Raw genomic sequence first — 21,891 nt, 5'->3', positions numbered from 1 at the left:
CTAGTCGCAAACCAGAAGAGAGAGAAAGAGCGATCTCTCACGCGTATACAGCGCGCACGGCAGTCCCTACATGAGTGACGACGATGGCCAACAAAAGCTTAGTCAGGTTACACTTTAGGCCTGTGATATTTATCTAATTGTATTTTTGATTTTGGTTGCCAGGAATTATAAATAGATATTAAAAATCCTGCGTTTCGTCTTGCGCAACTTCCTTCCCTTCACAGCTGCCAGCATTGGTTCCCCTAAACCCCAAACTTAACGTCAGAATAAGCACAATCTGTGATTATTGTAAAATGCAGGCTCCACTGTTGTTAAATTGGGGAACTTGTTTGTTAATAAATAGATAGAGCTATTAAAAGCACAATAATCCGCGCAAGAGTTTCCAGCTTTAAGGCAGCTTATGCGCGTGCGCTTGAAACCGACCGCAACTTGCACATTATAGTACTTTTGGCTTCGTGTGCGCGCCTAAACCATCAAATACACACAACAAATAGCCTATGTCAAAATTATCGCTTGGAGAGTATTCACTTAAACACAGTTTTAAATTTTAAATTTGTTTTCATAATTTTTCTTTTTATTATAAGTAATAAAACAGAGTAGCAACAAAATATAAACGGTGCAGAATAAAATGCTGCACGGCGCACACTGACCAAGAGTGTCATAAGATACATCGCTAAGTAAATGCAGTCTTTTAATACTGTGAAGAAACCAGCATTTACAGAAATGCTCCACAACTTCGACAAGCAATATGAATTTTCCAGGGAAAAGTACACATTTCTGAAAGATACAAATTTTTTATTGAATAAATTACTTTAATATTAGGCTTTAAGTGTATTAATGTGTTATTGCAAGTAACAACTTACAAGGGAATCAACTAAATAACCACAACGATTTGTATGACAATTAATCGTCAAAGCCCTAAAACAGTCAATTTATTGTCATAATCACAATTATTTATTGGACAATTAATCGTCAACCAAATTTCATAATTGTGACAGCCCTAACTCCAAGTCTTCCAGAGTCGCGGTCAAAGCTGATTCGAAAGACCGCGTTCGCCAGTTTCTGTGTTTACTAGTAGGCAGCACGCAAGCGCAACTCAGCCGTTATTATGTTAAGCCCCGCCCGCCGGCTCTATACACGATGTGATTGGCCTGACAAGAGTTTGGCTTTTACAGCTCAGAAGTGTATTGAGAGTTGCTAGACGACTCTCACCGCAGATTAGATTAGCTGCCGCTAGGGTGCGTCTAGATTTCTAGGCTACCGGTTTTATATTTTTTGGTGGCATTGTCACTTGCGAATACCTTTTGCTTTTAGTTTCTACCATTTGTGGGTAAGCCTTGGTCACTTCTGTAGAGTTATTTCAGGAAAATTAGGGATCATGGGGCTTGCAAAGAGAGTTGTCGAATTAGATTGAGACTGCTACGGCACATTCTCTGTCATCATCCACCAGCTCTGATGCTCTCCCAACCCACGCAGAAGCCAGCATGGCGGCTTCTTCTGCTTGAATGAGAGCCCAATGCTCGAGCTATTCGCTTCTGAAGAAGTGGATTTGCTTGGCATCGAGGCTGAGGATACTGAAGCACGCTGACCACTTAATGTCCAAGCTTATGAGGAACTATTTGAGGTTGTAACGCATGCAGTGGCCAGACTTAACATCAGCTGGCCACATGAGAGTCCGGAAGCACCGATTTAAAGCAGATTGAATGAGCGCTTCCTGATTCACAGAATGCAAACTTAACGTCGGGGCTTACCATTCTTTCCTTAATTACATAATGAGTTGTGTAAATCATGGAAAAATCATCCCTGATTTAATTATTTGATTTAATTATTGTAACATTGCGGGTGATAGAAAACATTTATGGGATGATGCCACAGGTTGTGGAGGCTTTAGCCAGTTATTTATCACCTGACGTTGCATCATCCCTTCAAGCCCCGGTGCTGCCCACCAAACCCTGCTGTGACACATCAGCTGCATGGCTGCGGGTCAGGCTGTTACTTGCTTAGGGTGCTTTCACACCTGCCTCATTTAGTTCGGTTGAATTTCCCTCTTTGGTGCGGTTCGTTTGGTGAGGTCTGAAAGCAGCAATCGCACTCGGGTGCGAGGAGGTCTCGGTACACTTTCAAACAAACTCTGGAGCGGTTCGTTTGTGGTGAGAACGTGATCCGACCTCGAACAGAACCAACTGCAAAAGTACTGATCATTTTTCGACTGAACCAGCTGCCGTAGTCTGCTGCGCTGACATTGTGTGCATGATATTATTACCTGATAGATCGTTGGCAATATTTTCGGGAAGATGAGCATGTCAAGAGTTAATAATTAATGCACGCCTCCTCTTGAAGTGACGAGTGATGCGCGCTCGCCGTCTGCAGTGCATTAGAGCGTTGTTTTCACGTTGCATCCGCGTGTCATTATAGAAACGTATTGTTTCCATACTGTGGTAAATACACACAGTGTAGTAGATTATGGCCAGGGACAAAACCCGCCCGCAGTCGTCTCTCCATAGTGTTATTATAGTTTGCTGGCTTTGCCTCTTCTGTTGGAATTTTTCCACACGTAAATTCTGACCAATCGAAAAGCAGTTTAGGAAATACGCCATGGCCAATGAGTGATGTGGATGTTGTCACGTGCGTGCGTTTTGGTTATTTTCAACTGGTTCGGACCAAAGCAATCAGTGTGGTGTGAAAAGGAACCAAAAAAGCTGAAAAATGCAACAATGTATAATTGTTTGCCCTTGGTTCGGACCAAATGAACCGAACTAGAGATGTGAAAGCACCACCATGGCTATTTTGCAAGCATACCAGGCCAACCTTCTTAAAGATCTCGATGAAGACGATGGGCTAAAGATATTGCAGAGCTTTGTAAAGCTGCAGACCTGTCTCCCAATGTCACTAAGGAGACGGCCCGTTCCATTGGCCGCTCCATGTTTTTTTTTATTTATATATATATTTTTTTTTTTGAGGTAGTGATGACAAGTATAAGTATAGTAGTATTCATGATTATAATAATAGCAGTAGTGGTAGTACTAGTAATATATAATAACAGTAATATTAATAATAATAATAATAATAAGAATAATGATAAGAATAATAACAGAATAGAGCCGCTCCATGTTAGCACTGGTAACCAAAGCCCCTTTCACACTGCATGTCGGACCAGCAATATTCCCGGAACATTGCCGGGTCGCCTTCTGTGTGAAAGCAACCACGTCCTGGAATTGATTACCGAATTGAACCCGGGTCGGGGACCTATTAACATTGCGGGGTTCGATCCGGGACGAGCGCTGTGTGAACAAATGCCAAAACTAATGCCGCAACGTGTACGTAGTTATCGTGTGACTCCTAGATCTTGTTTTTTCAATAATACAACCCTGCAGTGCCAGAAGAGCTAGTCGGTGTTTTAAACGCAGAGAGTGTTCGTATACAAAAGAAACTCAAATTAAACAAGCAGAGATGTGCGCAAACTGGACACAAGTCGAGACCACGGAGCTCCTTCCTATCCGCGCTGAAGCTGAGATCGCTCGCCATTATACGTCACATCCGGATGTCACGTGTCAACTCGATCCGGGACTGTTACGGGTTGTGTGTGAAAGCGCACATATTACGGTATTTCGCTGGCAGTGAGAATGGACCAAATCTAGCGGCCCGGGAACAAATGCCGGGTCACATTATCCGTGTATTTGCCGGAATCACAGTGTGAAAGGGGCTCAAAAGGCATTTATGGTTGGATCTGTCGGGAATCAAGGAGAAGAACAGATTCATCCTTGATGCCTCGATTTCGCCTTCTGCCCTATTTAGCAGTGCTGTTGTGACAGTTGTCGATAGGTTTCAGGTGGTGAAGAAAGCTGTCAGCTTGTGGCTGGGCAGTGTATGCGCCCACACACCGAAAATCGTCCTCGACTCTGCCAGTCAGCTGCTTCAAGAGGTCAGGAGCAATAGTGTAAGACCACTTGAGGTCGGCTTCGAGAGGCTGATTGCCTTAGTGGAATATTTTCCCGCATGGCACGGCCTGTTGAATATATCTCAATGGGTCCTGCGGACTATAGAAAAGGGGCACAGACTGCAGTTCGGTCTGCCATCCCTGAATTTCAGTGAGGTGTTCTGGACTGCAGTTGTCCCAGAGCAGGCTTGGGTAATGGAACAAGAGGTTCACTCACTGCTGGTAAAGGAGGCCATAGAACAAGGCTGGGTTCTACAGCTGGTACTTTATATATCTAGGGAATTTAAATCTGTCTTTGAGGAGGTTCAGGTTCAAGATGCTGACCATTCCTATTATCGATCAGATCAGGTCAGAGGAATGGTTTCTCACGATAGCGCTGAAAGACGCATTCTTCCACATTTCCATCCTGCCATGTCACAGGAAGTTCCTTAGGTTCCCTTTTGGGGGGCAAAGCGTTCCACTGTCAGGTTCTTCTGTTCAGCCTAACTCTCTCGCCTTGCACATTCAACAAATACAAAAATGCAGCTCTGGCTCCACTAAGACTCCAGTGCATCTTGTTTACTAAATTACATCGACAACTGACTCATATTTGCCCATTTGTAAGAAATGGCAGTGTGGCATCGAGATGTTGTCATTGGCCATATTTGAAAGTTGGGGTTGAGACTTAACACAAAAAAGAGCATGTTGACACCTTCCCAGAGGACCACGTTCCTGGGAGTAGTATGGGACTCGACAACGATGCGGGCACATATGTCTCCTGAGTCCATACAAGCGATGGTTTCCAAAATCAAGCTAGGCCACAACATCTCTGTAAAGCAGTTTCAAAGAGTTCTGGGGCTCATGGCAGCTGCGTCCAACATAACACAATTTGGCCTTCTACACATGAAGCCCCTACAGTGGTGGTTGAAAGCCAAGGGGTTTTCCCCAAAGGGGGATCCATTTCATATGATCAGAGTCATGCTCAGATGCCTTCAGGGCTCTGGCCATGTGGTGGGAGTATCATGCCACCCAAATTGTTGTTATCGATGCAGTGTGAGTTCCCTCGAAATGGGACATCTCAGTTTAAGTCTTCCCGAGAAGGGAACGAGACACTGTGTCACATTGCCACGTCTCTTCATGCCAAGGAGGGGTTTGCTTTATTGCGAAAAAGTTAACTCGGTTGTGAACCGGTGTCCCTTTGTAGTTTTTTGCTATTCCGTTACATGCTATGTGATGACGCAACACCAATCAAATAACAATCAAATAATTTTGTAAATTATTTCAACTTCACTATAGGTATAAAGTCCTTTAATCAAATCTCATGGTTTCAGGTGTTCGGCTCTATGCCTTCAGCTGCAGCATCAGAAGACACAAATAATGTTGAGGGCCGGTCTGCATCTAATAGATCTCCAAATGAAGCTGAGACCAGTAAAACTGCTGAAATGACCTCTGGGACACCAGCTGTACTGACTGTCCCCCTCTATCTGTCCTGGTTCATGCATCACACTTATGGAAGGGAGATAAAGCAAATTGAGCAACAGCATGGAGTCTCTATTGGTGCAGAAGTGTCAATCTCAATTAATCCTACCAAGAGCTCAAGGTCTGATTCCGTCTTTAATGCCTATGAGGACTTTAACAAACTTGTTCAGGGATGTGTGAATAGTTTTAGTGAGGCTGCCATTAATCATAACCAGATGGATTTAGATATTGTGAAGCTGGCCCTTCTTCATATTCAGTCAGAGGAGGCAAAGATGATGTTCACCATGTCTGCCAGTAATTGCCTGTTCTTTGGACCGAAGAACTTTACAGACACAATAAAAAGAGGGGTAGAAGACACAAGAATGGAAAGCCAATTAAATGGAAAATCAAGTCAAATGAATAAAGAAAACATCTTTTCTCCTCAAAGCAGGTCTTCACTGGACATGGACACAAAGGACCTAACAACTCAACTTGAGATGGACACGGTCCATTGGGATCTGATGAAACTTTCCTATAAGAAGCAATTATTACAGCTTGAAACAAAGTATGGAGTGTCATTTCATGAAGACAAACTGCAGAACAATAGAACCATTAAAGTTCAAGCTCGATCCAAAGGAGATCAAAATGTTAATCTCGAAAGTCATGCCATCAGAGCTTTAATACACCTCTACCAGAAACTTGCCTCAGCCGCTGTCACCTGTGAACTCAAATACCCTTCAGACGCAACTCTTGTGGCATCAACAGTAAAGAAGCTTCAGCAGCAGCATCATCCTGTTTTTGCAGAAGATGTTTTAAGTCGCTGGAGGCTTGTTGGACTGCCAGAGCACCTCGGTCCTGCCATTGCTGACATTGAGAAAATACTTAAGAAGAATGTGTTTGATGACAAGAAGAAGAAATGGATTGGTTACTCAGAAGACTTTCCTCACGCAAGAGGAATCAAACTGAATCAGACGCCTGATTATGGATCCGGAGCAGTGGGAGGATCCGTACGGGATGAGGGAGTGAATCTCAGAAGACGAAGTGAAGCAGACACTGGATTCAGTGAAGAATCAAAAGACAGTTCTAGACATGAGAGTAAAGACGCTCCTGCAGAAGAGGAGACGTGTGTTATCTGTATGGACAGCTTCACTGACAAGAAAAAACTGAAATGTGGACATGAATTCTGTCGGGAGTGTATAAGCGAGTCAGAGAAGAGTCTGGGATCCATCTGTCCTGTGTGTAAGGAAGTGTATGGGATATTGGAGGGAACCCAACCGGCTGGAACGATGACTGTAAATAAGAGAAGATCGAGTCTCCCTGGATATCCAGATTGTGGGACTATTGAAATCAACTACAGCATACCCGATGGTGTTCAAACGGTAAGAATATGTCAAACTGAATTGTGATTGTCTTGTCAAAAATTAAAAAACTTTGCAGAAGGTCTATAGAATATGTTCCCAATAAACCATTCCTCCAGATTGAAAGACCTGAGGCCTAAATAATAATAATTAAATAAATTAAATTCACCTGGATTTAAACCAAAAAATCACATAAACAGCATATTTTGATATAGTAGTAGTATATTTGTGTGTAATATAGTAGTATTTGTGTAATTATATCGTAATATAACAAACTTATAGTATTTATTTTGAATTGATTTAAGCTGACTGATTTTAATGATCTAATCTGAAGGCACAAATTGCATTTATAGTCCGTATCTCATATTTTCCTAATGTCTTATAGCTTGCTGTTAAATGTTCATGTGAATGGGAATATATATGTATGGATATTATATGCAGATTATGTTATGTATAGTAAAACAGGGTGATGCATTGTCCGCTCAATCTTTTAGGATGGAATCTAAGAAAAGTTTTATACATGAGGCTGCTGGGCTTTATAACACCAGCTGTTCTGTTCCTGGAAGGCCACTGTCCTGCAGAGTTTAACTCCAATGCTTACCGGTATTAAACGCACCTGAACCAGATAATCAAAGTCTTCAGGATTACAAGAAACATCCAGACAAGAGAACAGTGGCCCTCCAGCAGAAGGAAGCACAGAACTGCAGAAAAACAACGAAAACACGCAAATTAAAACGTATAAAAATAGCTTCTACACTTCTCACAATTAGCTCTTATTTATAAACCACAAACCTGTCTTATATCTATGACCTTCTAGTAGATCCTTTTATATTTTGACATAGTTTTGTTTAATGTTATGGTGCAGCAATATATTTTTTAAACACATTTGTAGGAGAAGCATCCAAACCCAGGACTACGTTATCATGGAGCAAATCGTCGAGCGTACTTACCTGACAATCGTGAAGGAAATGAAGTGCTCGCACTACTGCAGAGAGCTTTTCAACAGAAACTGATCTTTACTGTCGGGAGATCTACAACTACAGGTGCAGATAATATGGTCACCTGGAATGATATCCATCATAAGACCAGCATGTACGGTGGGCCTGAAAGGTACAAGTTTATTTAAAGTCTTCAGTTGTTTATCATGTCCAGCTAAACCACCAATCTAACATTACATATTTATTTGGCTTGCATGTAAAAGCAGTGTATTTGAATTTGTATTTCTATTTTTTTTTCCGTCCACAGTTATGGTTATCCAGATCCTGACTACCTGAAGAGAGTGAAAGATGAGTTAAAGGCCAAAGGCATTGAATGAGGATTTGATTTATGTTCCCAGAAGCACATCTAAGTCTAATATTTAACAATAAACAATTTATTGATTATTAGATTTGAATATACATATGTTATATATAGTGGCTTTCATTAAGTATTCAGACCCTTGAGCATTTTACCAAAAACAATCTATATATTTGAATGAAACTATATATGAAACTCAATATGCAATGATTTACTTTCAGAAATAATTGAAATACATTTTAAAGTGATATTGGATTTAATAACAAATAAAAATAAAATATACAGTCTGCAAAACATGCAGTCCCTCTGCTCTGGAGCTCCATGTTTACGCAGGTGAAATACAGTATAACATCAGACCTTTTTCTTTAGTGGCTTTCGGTGATATCAATTTGATTTTGAAAAAAATACACAGAAAACCTGCAGGAGAGCCTTACTCTGCTAAACGTCTGAAGGTTGAGTGAAAATGTTCTTTAAGTAGGACAGTGATCTGAAGCAAAAGTCAACAGTAACATTTAAATAGCTAAACCAAAATGTGAGTATTGCACCAGTTATTTACTACCTATAGCCCAGTCAGTGTCCTAATCAGAGTTCTATTGACAATCCGTGGTGCTATTTCAAAATGTTTAGTCTACAACCAACTGAAAAGTCCATGAGCAAATCTGATGTGAAGAATGGGAAAACAGTACAGTCAGTGTGCAATACTGATGGATACTTAACTCCAAACAACCTACAGTTGTTGTTACGACAAAAGAAGGCTAGATTGAATATGATTATAAATGGAGACTTATGCTAGTTGAATATGTCTGATTTACACTTTCTTAAATATCTACTCTGAAACCCCTCATATTGGCTTCACTTAGAGCAGATGATTATGCAATAAAAAATAGTTGAGAACAAATTTTCAGTGGGTCTAAATACTTTTGCCTGGCACTTTGAATGTTTTTTTTTAGGTGATGGGCTTTCATGATGTTTAATTGTAATAAAATGCCTAGTTGTTTTGAAATGTTCATGCTGAAGTTATAATGATGCAAATATGAACAGTCAAGTGATCATATAAAGTACAAGTGAAGGCAACAGTGTTTTTTGTCATGATCTTCAAATCATAATAAAACATGTTTAGCGCTTATTTTAATATGGGAAAACCTAATGTGATTTTAAATAGTTATATTTTAAAATCATATACAGTCTTGTTCAAAATAATAGCAGTACAATGTGACTAACCAAAATAATCAAGGTTTTTAGTATATTTTTTTATTGCTACGTGGCAAACAAGTTACCAGTAGGTTCAGTAGATTCTCAGAAAACAGATGAGACCCAGCATTCATGATATGCACGCTCTTAAGGCTGTGCAATTGGGCAATTAGTTGAATTAGTTGAAAGGGGTGTGTTCAAAAAAATAGCAGTGTGGCATTCAATCACTGAGGTCATCAATTTTGTGAAGAAACAGGTGTGAATCAGGTGGCCCCTATTTAAGGATGAAGCCAACACTTGTTGAACATGCATTTGAAAGCTGAGGAAAATGGGTCGTTCAAGACATTGTTCAGAAGAACAGCGTACTTTGATTAAAAAGTTGATTAGAGAGGGGAAAACTATAAAGAGGTGCAAAAAATGATAGGCTGTTCAGCTAAAATGATCTCCAATGCCTTAAAATGGAGAGCAAAACCAGAGAGACGTGGAAGAAAACGGAAGACAACCATCAAAATGGATAGAAGAATAACCAGAATGGCAAAGGCTCAGCCAATGATCACCTCCAGGATGATCAAAGACAGTCTGGAGTTACCTGTAAGTACTGTGACAGTTAGAAGACGTCTGTGTGAAGCTAATCTATTTTCAAGAATCCCCCGCAAAGTCCCTCTGTTTAAAAAAAAGGCATGTGCAGAAGAGGTTACAATTTGCCAAAGAACACCAACTGGCTTAAAGCTACACTGTGTGATATTTTCTCCCATCTAGTGGTGAAACGGTATATGACCATCCAGCGCATAATAGTTTCTGCTCCTCTCAATTTCGATTTCGTTTCAACTCCTACGGTGGCCGATTTAGTCATGGCTTTCAGTTCGACCTTTTCGGTGAGTGTTGCGTCAACTCAAGTGATGAGGTAATTTTTGAAAACTATTATAATTTGCAGTTATTTAATTTACCAAATGATCTATGATCAAGTTAATCTATGTAAAATGAATAATAGAACTGAATAATAACCAGTTCATTGCTAACATCAGCTATCAGGTTCCCAGACGAATGCAAGCTCTTAGTAAAGGAACTTTTATCAGTGCTATCATTATTCTGTATATTGTACAACACCACTAGCGTAAGGCAAACAAATTATAATGCAATTAAAATATTAATCTCATGTTATCCGTCATAGAACACGGATTTATGTTATAAGGTAAACAATACTTTTTCATCATTGACGCGAGGAAAACTATCCTAGACGTCGTTCTAGTGTTATGCACAGCACACCATGATATAATTAGCCAAGCAACAATAAAACTTCCAATATACACAAATAGGCTGAATTAATATTACCTGTCGAGAAGAAAGCAGGCAACGTCGGCGTTCTTTTTAAAATCGTTGCTCCTCATGAGCTCTTTCCATCTTGGAAAGGCCACTCCAATATTTACTTTTGTCTTGTTGATTTGCCCGTTGCGTTGCCGTCTTAATTCTCTTTTCCGCTTCCTTGGCGACTCTGATACATTACTAGGTACCCGACCGGGGTCGAATTCGGTAATCAATTCCGGGACGTGGTTGCTTTTACACAGAAGGCGACCCGGCAATGCTCCGGGAATATTGCGGGTCCGACGTGCAGTGTGAAAGGGGCTTAAGAGTGATCCTCCATCATCATCATATAGCAGCCTCAAGCAATCCCCCTCTTCACATTCGACACGGTGCCATCGAGTGTAAAAACGCGAAAAGCGAAGCTTGAATTTACGGGTATGTCCCTCTTTGGCAAATGTACTTTCAAGATGGAGGAGCAACATGGCGACCGCCATCCGAACCCTCAACACTTATGTATTTTTAATGGTATATTATAAAATTATGAGAATGCATTATTACTTGAAAGAAGTAAATATACATTAATGAGCACATATATTTTTGAAAGAACTAAGTGATTTTAGCTAAGAATAAACTAAAAAAGTTACACAGTGTAGCTTTAAAGAGAAATGGAGGAACATTTTGTGGACTGATGAGAGTAAAATTGTTCTTTTTGGGTCCAAGGGCCACAGGCAGTTTGTGAGACGACCCCCAAACTCTGAATTCAAGCCACAGTACACAGTGAAGACAGTGAAGCATGGAGGTGCAAGCATCATGATATGGGCATGTTTCTCCTACTATGGTGTTGGGCCTATTTATCGCATACCAGGGATCATGGATCAGTTTGCATATGTTAAAATACTTGAAGAGGTCATGTTGCCCTATGCTGAAGAGGACATGCCCTTGAAACGGTTGTTTCAACAAGACAATGACCCAAAACACACTAGTAAACGGGCAAAGTCTTGTTTCCAAACCAACAAAATTAATGTTATGGAGTGGCCAGCCCAATCTCCAGACCTTAATCCAATTGAGAACTTGTGGGGTGATATCAAAAATGCTGTTTCTGAAGCAAAACCAAGAAATGTGAATGAATTGTGGAATGTTGTTAAAGAATCATGGAGTGGAATAACAGCTGAGAGGTGCCACAAGTTGGTTGACTCCATGCCACACAGATGTCAAGCAGTTTTAAAAAACTGTGGTCATACAACTAAATATTAGTTTAGTGATTCACGGGATTGCTAAATCCCAGAAAAAAAAATGTTTGTACAAAATAGTTTTGAGTTTGTACAGTCAAAGGTAGACACTGCTATTTTTTTGAACACACCCCTTTCAACTAATTGCCCAATTGCACAGCCTTAAGAGCATGCATATCATGAATGCTGGGTCTCATTTGTTTTCTGACAATCTACTGAACCTACTGGTAACTTGTTTGCCACGTAGCAATAAAAAATATACTAAAAGCCTTGATTATTCTGGTTAGTCACATTGTACTGCTATTATTTTGAACAAGACTGTATGAATGTACATGAGTGTATGAGTACAAATTAGTGGTGGAAGGTATTAACTTTAGGCCACTTTATATTAGGTGGTCTTAACTACTATGTACTAACATTTAAATTAATATTTTGATACAATGTACTGACCCACACCACCACACCTGTCCCTAACTTTACCCTTAAACTGACCCACACCACCACACCTGTCCCTAACTTTACCCTTAAACTGACCCACACCACCACACCTGTCCCTAACTTTACCCTTAAACTGACCCACACCACCACACCTGACCCTAACTCTACCCTTAAACTGACCCACACCACCACACCTGTCCCTAACTTTACCCTTAAACTGACCCACACCACCACACCTGTCCCTAACTTCACCCTTAAACTGACCCACACCACCACACCTGTCCCTAACTTCACCCTTAAACTGACCCACATCACCACACCTGTCTCTAACTTCACCCTTAAACTTAACCACACCACCACACCTGTCCCTAACTTCACCCTTAAACTGGCCCACACCACCACACCTGTCCCTAACTTCACCCTTAAACTTACCCACACCACCACACCTGTCCCTAACTTCACCCTTAAACTGACCCACACCACCACACCTGTCCCTAACTTTACCCTTAAACTGACCCACACCACCACACCTGTCCCTAACTTTACCCTTAACCTGACCCACACCACCCCACCTGACCCTAACTTCACCCTTAAACTGACCCACACCACCACACCTGACCCTAACTTTACCCTTAAACTGACCTACACCACCACATCTGTCCCTAACTTTACCTTTAAATTGACCCACACCACCACATCTGTCCCTAACTTAACCCTTAAACTTACCCACACCACCACACCTGTCCCTAACTCTACCCTTAAACTGACCCACACCACCACACCTGTCCCTAACTTTACCCTTAAACTGACCCACACCACCACACCTGTCCCTAACTCTACCCTTAAACTGACCCACACCACCACACCTGTCCCTAACTCTACCCTTAAACTGACCCACACCACCACACCTGTCCCTAACTCTACCCTTAAACTGACCCACACCACCACACCTGTCCCTAACTTTACCCTTAAACTGACCCACACCACCACACCTGTCCCTAACTTTACCCTTAAACTGACCCACACCACCACACCTGACCCTAACTTTACCCTTAAACTGACCCACACCACCACACCTGACCCTAACTTTACCCTTAAACTGACCCACACCACCACACCTGTCCCTAACTTTACCCTTAACCTGACCCACACCACCACACCTGACCCTAACTTTACCCTTAAACTGACCCACACCACCACACCTGACCCTAACTTTACCCTTAACCTGACCCACACCACCCCACCTGACCCTAACTTTACCCTTAAACTGACCTACACCACCACATCTGTCCCTAACTTTACCTTTAAATTGACCCACACCACCACACCTGTCCCTAACTTTACCCTTAAACTGACCCACACCACCACACCTGTCCCTAACTTTACCCTTAAACTGACCCACACCACCACATCTGTCCCAAACTTAACCCTTAAACTTACCCACACCACCACACCTGTCCCTAACTCTACCCTTAAACTGACCCACACCACCACACCTGTCCCTAACTTTACCCTTAAACTGACCCACACCACCACACCTGTCCCTAACTCTACCCTTAAACTGACCCACACCACCACACCTGTCCCTAACTCTACCCTTAAACTGACCCACACCACCACACCTGTCCCTAACTCTACCCTTAAACTGACCCACACCACCACACCTGTCCCTAACTTTACCCTTAAACTGACCCACACCACCACACCTGACCCTAACTTTACCCTTAAACTGACCCACACCACCACACCTGACCCTAACTTTACCCTTAAACTGACCCACACCACCACACCTGACCCTAACTTTACCCTTAAACTGACCCACACCACCACACCTGTCCCTAACTTTACCCTTAAACTGACCCACACCACCACACCTGTCCCTAACTTTACCCTTAAACTGACCCACACCACCACACCTGTCCCTAACTTTACCCTTAAACTGACCCACACCACCACACCTGACCCTAACTTTACCCTTAAACTGACCCACACCACCACACCTGTCCCTAACTTTACCCTTAAACTGACCCACACCACCACACCTGACCCTAACTTTACCCTTAAACTGACCCACACCACCACACCTGTCCCTAACTTTACCCTTAAACTTATACCCACACCACCACACCTGACCCTAACTTTACCCTTAAACTGACCCACACCACCACACCTGTCCCTAACTTTACCCTTAAACTGACCCACACCACCACACCTGACCCTAACTTTACCCTTAAACTTATACCCACATCACCATTGGTCCGAACAGTTTCTGTTCAGGCACAATTACTCCTCTATGGATGAAGTCCAGACCGAACTGCCTGAGCTCAAATGTTGTGGGCGGGGCTGAGTTCACCCGGCATCCAGGCTAGCTCTCCCCCTACTATAAATTCAGTTGTTTATACATTTATTTTGAGCATGTTGTGCTTGAGCCATGAACATGTTACAATGTTCTGCATTTTAACCTATTATATTATATATTAATATATTTCGTGTCAGACTAGAAAACGTACGGTTACATGTTGTACTTTTTTCTTTAACAATAAGACATTTCCCAGCATATAGCCTACCTAAAATTAATTATTTGCGAGAGAAAAATATATATACTTATTTGTCTTTCTTTTTTTCGGGCTATTGTCCCGCCGCTGGCCGTCTTGATGCCCTAAGCGTCATTAGCCTACTGGTGCTGAGAGAATTTTCTTGTGGTGGCCCCCTCAGCGCAGCCCGTGATGGAAGCGGCGGGACTGGGTCTATGGTCGCCACGCGTCGCGTCGCGCTGCTCCGCTCGCGTCCTTTTTGAAAGTGAAACAGCTGCTCAGGTTGACTCGTGCGGTAGGCTACAGAGGTTGACCGTTCACAAAGCTCACGGTTTTCGGTAGGTACAAGACTAAATTACAGATTTTTCCTTTTATTTGTTTTCTAATGGTTCACTAGAATACTGTCGTCAATAAATGCGCAGTCAATTCAATAAACATTGGCTACCTACCGTCATTTTGACTGTCAACAACCGCCGTAGTCCGAATAATAAAAAGATAAAATGTGTAGCTACTATGAAGACAAACATAAACACGAATTTAAATTAAATGTTTAATAATAGCCTATTTCTTTTTATAGCTTTTTACAAACTATCCTAGCATACAAAAAGAAAACGAAACTAAAAGTAGCTAATGCTCAGTTTTGGGGTTGCTTATGGAAAGCCTAATATTTTTTTACTAGCCTACTGTCGGAACTCGGGACAAATGTGAAACTGCACACCAGCAGGCTACACCTCAGCCATTAGATTCATCCACACACAACAGCAGAGCTGAATTCATTTTCAAAACAATGTTCCTGCAATGACTTGAAGGTTTATGTTTCAACCAACAGAACTCTTCATTGTCGTTCATTTAATTACTGTTAAATGTTTCAGTCTCTTCGCCAAGACATGCCCTTCCGTTTATGTAGCCTATGTGCCATTGATTTCTATGGTTTAAGTATTTTAACCGATGGATGGCTTTTGCATGATTAAGCATTTATAAGGTCCATCCCACATTGTGTTCCGAGGGGAATGGAAGTGTCCTGTGCGGTTAAATTCCCTTGTATGGATGTGTGGTCAATATAGAAGTTGAAATGATCCTTGCATACAATACATGCATTTATGGGCGGTGTTGTTTAAAAAATTGTACATTTCTATTTTAAGATTTGTATACATGATATGTGAACCAGGATTCAAAAGTTCACACAGGGAAGCAAAATTTCGGAATAAATAAGAAATATTGTGCATTATTTTGCTGTACAATAATATTCTGTGTCTAGGGCAGAGTCCTAAAGTGAGGGCTTTGGACACCACAAAGCACTTTCGATCTGTGTTTGGAGCTCATTTTGTGAATAGTTTTCCTTATAGTGCCACACCTGCTACACAGGTTCTATGGCGTCATTTTCATAGAAGGCTGACATTTAAATGGATATATAATACATATCTCGTTAGATGCTAGAACAAGAACCAAATAGAAACTAATACTATACAATGATTAATTCGTTGTTAATAATAACTGGTAATATTAATTAAAATATGGACAAATGTGGTATTTTGTGGAGGCTGAAGCTCATAATATAAATAGTTATCTCTAATGTTCAAGGATTCCGACTAAATCCAGCGGTGTAGAGTCATCAGTAACTGACGCCGCTTTAAAGTGACGTTAAAGGGAGTGAGGATATATCATTTCACTTGATTCAATTCCTCCGTCCTCGTGTCCTTCCCTCGCACCCTGAAGGGGCGGAGCTAAGGAATGAGGAAAGGAAGCTAGGAAAGGAACCGAGGATGCACAAATAAGAATTGGGAAGCACCCCATCTTTTCGTCTTCAGGAACTGTTTTGTCTGAATGCTAATCGAGTTAAGGTAATGCAAATTCATTGTTTTCTGCTTGAGCATGCACAGTCAGCCCTTATGCAGTTGTTGGTTTGGTTAATGTATGAAAGGTGATCTAATTTTTTAACTAGTAAACTAGTATTTACGATAATTCCAATACTACGTAATAGTGATGCAAAGTCCGATTCATTTCCGCAAACCGGTTCTTCTCGAAAATAATTTATCCTTCGTGTCGGATTCAACTGAATTTCGCTACTACAGCACACATTACAGGCACTGATCACCAACCAGGGGTACATGTCTAAAGTAGCTATAGAAATAAAAAGAATAAACCAGTCTTATAAATGTATATATATCGCTTAACAATAATCTGCATGCACAATAAATTAAAATAAAATGTATGGTTTTTGCATTTTTTTTATAAAATGTTATTTTATAACAGTAATCATCATAATAAGCATATTTCCAGTAGTCTACGTGCCTCCGACTTGCGTCGTCAACTCAATCACCCTCGCCTCGGAAATCCTCGGCAAACTTCGACAGATGTTTGAGTGGCCTCAGTCGGTTCTTTTTCAGTCGGACCTGCTACTTCAGCTTTTGCATCTTGCGTCATCATCACAGAACTAAAGTTTGATTCAGTTTGATTAGTGAACCGGCTCGACCGGTTCCTTGCTGAGAACCGGCTCAAAAGAACGATTCACACAAGAACCTAACATCACTACCATGTAAAGGTGTCCGAAATCAAATATTTCCCTACTATATAGTAGGTCAAAAAATTTACAAGAAACACCTGGAAGAAATCAAACAATGAGCCAATAGCAAATAGCAGATAGTCGCATGAAAGACAAACAAATGAGAAAATAACACAATAGGCTTGTTCGACTTGACATGCATTGTGGCCACAACCAAGCAGTTGGCCTTGAGAGGCACCCTGTGTGCGGCCCATGTGTGCTCGGGAAATACTCACCAATGATGTCTGCTTTAGTAGAAAACCTCGTCAACTAGTAGGTCCCTTACAGGCCTCAGTCCCCAGGTAATAACTGGATATCCAGTGTTTATTCGTCAGCCAGCAGAGGAGCTACTGTCAGCCCAGGGTCGTAAGTGGCCAGTTTTGGAAACCTGTCAGCGAGAAGCCGCCCCTGCAGGCCTGCTATCAGTTCGAGGCCTGGAAACAAAGGCAGGCCTCCCTGAGGCGGGCTCCTGGTTACTGGTTAGCAGCATTTAGCACTGGCTGCTTATAGGTAGCAGGCCACTCCAGGCCTCCCTATAGAATTGGCGGGTCAGGTGGTAGGCCTCCTTCAGGTCTCCCTGAGCACCTGCCATGGGGTAGCAGGCCTGGCCTTTTGCTGACAGCTATGGGTACTTGCTGTCTTCTGGCTTAGCTGGTAACACCTGAGGTCGGTCACATACCCTAGCGCGATGAGACACCGCTCCTGCCAAGCGATCCCTAGGGAAGGGGATCTGCTTGTTCAGCCTACAGCTTGGTTTACCTGCCAGGCAGGTTCCGGGCACCCCTCATTGTGGGTCTTCTATGAGCTTGAAGCCGTCTGGGTCTGATCAGATGGTAGAAGGCCCCTTGTGAAGCCTTCCAATTAGATCAGTCTGTAGGCCTATAGGGCCTCCTGAGCATCCCTGTAATATATGTGCTCAGTAGATCCTGGATATCGAACAGACAAATTCCCCTCACTGGCAAGGGTTAGAAAGCCTTATGCTGATTACTGCTCTCCACGATACCCGTCTCCGAGATCCGGTTTAAGGAGGACACTGCCGTTTCGCAGTCCCTTAGTCTGGATGCCTCATCAGCAGGCGAATGTCCAGAGGCTCTGCTTCCAAGCAGACAGGGTTGGCCAAGCCGAAGTGTCCCACAAAATCTACACCAGGTCAGGCCTCCCTGGTGGCATTCGGCCTCCCTCTGAGCCTGCCTGCCGAACAGTCCCTTCAGACGAAAGATGGTGCCATGTTTGCAAGGCGCCCTTATATACAACCTGGTCACACATTGATGACATCATAGGCTGTCGCCGGTCAATAGAATTGCAGTGATTTGATAGTAGTTCAGGCACCTGTCACACTGGAGGCGTTCCCCTTATGCGTTCTTGATGCTGTGTCTCGTTCCCTGTTCTCAGGGAACAAAGGTTACATACGTAACCCAAGATGTTATTCTTTGTCCACACTCAAATCGGAAACCTCCCCAACTTCTTTTTCCACACTCTGACCAAGTGTGTACCAAGTGCCTGACTTTCCTGCATCCAAAGCATTTCATGCTCTCAGTTGTTGTAGCCTAGGGGAATTGTTTTAATCGCAGACTGTAAGTTTATCTGCTTCAACAACAGCACCATTATTATCTCGTTAGTGAGAAATGTCATGCAGCTTTTAAGTTGTTAAAGTATTTTACGGATAAAATCATCAGTGCAGCGCTGACAACACAAGTGTGTGTCCGTACTTAATGTGTGTTCATTTGAGTGGGAAGGAGAGTGGGGAAAAGAGTATGTGCTTTCAGTACATAATAAAATTAAATTATGTGGCAAAAAAACAACATGGAAATAATTTGTTGTTTTTATGCTATTGTTTATTATATATATATTTGCTTGATCATCATTCAGATATTGTGAAGGAGGCCATTCTTCACATTCAGTCAGAGAAGGCAAAGAGGATGATTTCTGCCAGTAACTGCCTGTTCTTTGGACTAAATACATTTACAAATGGTTAAAAGAGAGGTAGAAGACACAAGAATGGAAAGCCAATTCAATGAAAAATCAAGTTAAATGAATAAAGACGACAACGTCCCTCCATAAAGCATGTCTTCATTGAACATGGACACAAAGGACCTTCCAACTCAAGTTGAGATGGACAAGGTCCATTGGGATCTGATGAAACTTTCCTATAAGGAGCAATTATCACAGCTTGAAACAAACTATGGAGTGTCATTTCATGAAGACAAACTGCAGAACAATAGAACCATTAAAGTTCAAGCTCGATCCAAAGGAGATCGTGTTAATCTCGAAAGTCATGCCACCAGAGCTTTAACACACCTCTACCAGAAACTTGCCTCAGCCGCTGTCACCTGTGAACTCAAATACCCTTCAGACGCAACTCTTGTGGCATCAACAGTAAAAAAGCTTCAGCAGCAGCATCATCCTGTTTTTGCAGAAGATGTTTTTAGTCGCTGGAGGCTCGTTGGACTGCCAGAGCACCTCGGTCCTGCCATTGCTGACATTGAGAAAATAATTAAGAGGAGTGTGTTTGATGACGAGAAGAAGAAATGGATTGGTTACTCAGGAGACATTCCTCACGCAAGAGGAATCAAACTGAATCAGACGCCTGATTATGGATCCGGAGCAGTGGGAGGATCCGTACGGGATGAGGGAGTGAATCTCAGAAGACGAAGTGAAGCAGACACTGGATTCAGTGAAGAATCAAAAGACAGTTCTAGACATGAGAGTAAAGACGCTCCTGCAGAAGAGGAGACGTGTGTTATCTGTATGGACAGCTTCACTGACAGGAAAAAACTGAAATGTGGACATGAATTCTGTCGGGATTGTATAAGCGGTTCTGAGAAGAGTCTGGGATCCATCTGTCCTGTGTGTAAGGAAGTGTATGGGATATTAGAGGGAAACCAACCGGCTGGAACAATGACTGTAAATAAGAGCAGATCGAGTCTCTCTGGATATCCTGGTTGTGGCACTATTGAAATCAACTACAGCATACCCGGTGGTATTCAAACGGTAAGAAAATGTCAAACTGAATTGTGATTGACCTGTGATTAATAAAAAAATCACAATGCACAAAATATGAAAAGCGCCTTGCAGAAGGTCTTCAGACTGCATTCCCAGTAAATCATTCCTCTAGGCCTGAGATGTCCAAACCTGCTCCTGGAGGGCCACAGTTGTCCTGCAGAGTTTAGCTCCAGCTTGCCTCAACTCACCAGCCTACAAGTATCTATTATGCCTAATAAGATGTTGCTTAGCTGGTTCAGGTGACTTTGTTCGGAGTTTGAGCTAAACTCTGCAGGACAGTGACCCTCCAGGAGCGCAAATGGACACTCCTGATGTAGAGGAAGCACTTTGAAAACACAAACACACAATATAAAGTACAAATACCATCTACACTTCACTTTTCTCACAATTTTATATGTGACCTCCTTGTAGATCCTTTTCTGTATGTACGTAGTTTTGTTTAATGTTATGGTGTAGTAATACATCAAACATCAATTTTAGGAGAAGCATCCAAACCCAGGAAAGCCTTATCATGGAGCAAATCGTCGAGCGTACTTGCCTGACAATCGTGAGGGAAATGAAGTGCTCGCACTACTGCAGAGAGCGTTTGATCAGAAACTGATCTTTACTGTCGGGATATCTACAACTACAGGTGCAGATAATGTGGTCACCTGGAATGATATCCATCATAAGACCAGTAATTACGGCGGGCCCCAAAGGTACCAACTCATGTAAACTCTGCTTTCAATTGTCACTCATGTGCAGCAAAACAATTAATCAAACATCTCAAATTTACTTGAATTGTATGTATAACAGCAGTATTTTTTAACTTTTATTTCTTTTTTTTCTTCTTTTTTTCTGTCCACAGATATGGATATCCAGATCCGGACTACCTAAAAAGAGTGAAAGATGAGTTAAAGGCCAAAGGCATTGAATGAGGATTTGATTTATGTTCCCAAATGCACATCTACGCCTAGTATTTACAGATTATTAGATTTTATTATAAATATTTTATACTTTTAATTAAGTATTCAAGTATTCAGACCCTTGAGCAGTTTACAAAAATTCTATATATTGAACTTTTCTTTTGTGTGAAACTATCTCAAATATTTATTTTTGAAAGTGACATTGGTTTTAACACATGAATCTAAAACTAATAGTCTGCAAAAAAATGCAACCCCTCTGCTCTGGAGCTCCATGTTTACACAGTTGAAATACAAGTTGTTTTTTTCTTTTCAATAGGGCTATGGAAAAACTATATATTAATGATTATAAATGGTGAATTCATAAATTATTTTAAAAAAGGTACAAATTAGTGGTGGAAGATTTGATGAATTAGATGTAAGTTGGTTCAGTCTGGTTTTTCATCTTGTCTTTTGGAATGTTATGTTGCTTTTCCTTTTAAAATATTATTGTTTATTGCTATTATTGCTATTGTTTAGGGCTAGTAGTTGCAGCTCTTCTGTCAGAAGTCGATTAAAAATTGACTCGCGTGTATATAATTTGAGTGTCCTTTGTGAGATAGCCTACCTGAGACGCGGCGCTGAGCTTCGCGTCCGGTGTGCGACCAGACGACATAATCGGCTTAAGAACTGTAAATGTAAACGCACTGTTATTTTTCTCTCTAGGCAGGGATTTTTTTTAG

General features: G+C 41.7%; 2 protein-coding genes across 3 annotated transcripts; both read left to right on the top strand.

Annotated features, from left to right (window-relative positions):
- The first annotated feature begins 1,866 nt into the window (after positions 1-1,866).
- On the top strand, positions 1,867-9,142 carry LOC137058866 (E3 ubiquitin-protein ligase DTX3L-like). Its single transcript, XM_067432368.1, has 5 exons — positions 1,867-1,983; positions 3,830-4,198; positions 5,248-6,753; positions 7,625-7,842; positions 7,978-9,142. Exons 1-5 carry the CDS (start codon positions 1,867-1,869, stop codon positions 8,045-8,047), a joined length of 2,280 nt encoding a protein of 759 aa, XP_067288469.1. The 3' UTR covers positions 8,048-9,142.
- Positions 9,143-14,886: 5,744 nt separating this feature from the next.
- dtx3lb.2 (deltex E3 ubiquitin ligase 3L b, tandem duplicate 2) lies at positions 14,887-21,462 on the top strand. 2 transcript variants are annotated; one of them, XM_067431481.1, is made up of 4 exons: positions 14,887-15,060; positions 19,134-20,255; positions 20,748-20,965; positions 21,115-21,462. In XM_067431481.1, the coding sequence occupies exons 2-4, from the start codon at positions 19,329-19,331 to the stop codon at positions 21,182-21,184; spliced, it is 1,215 nt and encodes a 404-aa protein (XP_067287582.1). In that variant the 5' UTR covers positions 14,887-15,060; positions 19,134-19,328; the 3' UTR covers positions 21,185-21,462. The 2 variants fall into 2 exon arrangements, with proteins under 2 accessions (XP_067287582.1, XP_067287583.1); XM_067431482.1 differs by lacking the exon at positions 14,887-15,060 and having other exon boundaries at positions 17,124-20,255.
- Positions 21,463-21,891: the final 429 nt, after the last annotated feature.

The sequence above is a fragment of the Pseudorasbora parva genome, chromosome 22 (assembly GCF_024679245.1).
Source record: "Pseudorasbora parva isolate DD20220531a chromosome 22, ASM2467924v1, whole genome shotgun sequence".
In the NCBI taxonomy this organism is placed as follows: Eukaryota; Metazoa; Chordata; class Actinopteri; order Cypriniformes; family Gobionidae; genus Pseudorasbora; species Pseudorasbora parva.
Note: the sequence above shows the minus strand (reverse complement) of the source record. Positions and strands in the feature narration are given on the sequence as shown.

What these genes read in the sequence shown, in the direction of transcription:
- dtx3lb.2 (XM_067431481.1), top strand. Translation starts at nt 19,329, where the DNA reads ATGTCTTCATTGAACATGGACACAAAGGACCTTCCAACTCAAGTTGAG. An exon ending in TACCCGGTGGTATTCAAACG is followed by an intron (nt 20,256 to 20,747) that starts GTAAGAAAATGT and finishes CATCAATTTTAG; the next exon opens with GAGAAGCATCCAAACCCAGG. An exon ending in AATTACGGCGGGCCCCAAAG is followed by an intron (nt 20,966 to 21,114) that starts GTACCAACTCAT and finishes TTCTGTCCACAG; the next exon opens with ATATGGATATCCAGATCCGG.
- LOC137058866 (XM_067432368.1), top strand. Translation starts at nt 1,867, where the DNA reads ATGCCACAGGTTGTGGAGGCTTTAGCCAGTTATTTATCACCTGACGTT. An exon ending in AAGGCTGGGTTCTACAGCTG is followed by an intron (nt 4,199 to 5,247) that starts GTACTTTATATA and finishes TCATGGTTTCAG; the next exon opens with GTGTTCGGCTCTATGCCTTC. An exon ending in TACCCGATGGTGTTCAAACG is followed by an intron (nt 6,754 to 7,624) that starts GTAAGAATATGT and finishes ACACATTTGTAG; the next exon opens with GAGAAGCATCCAAACCCAGG.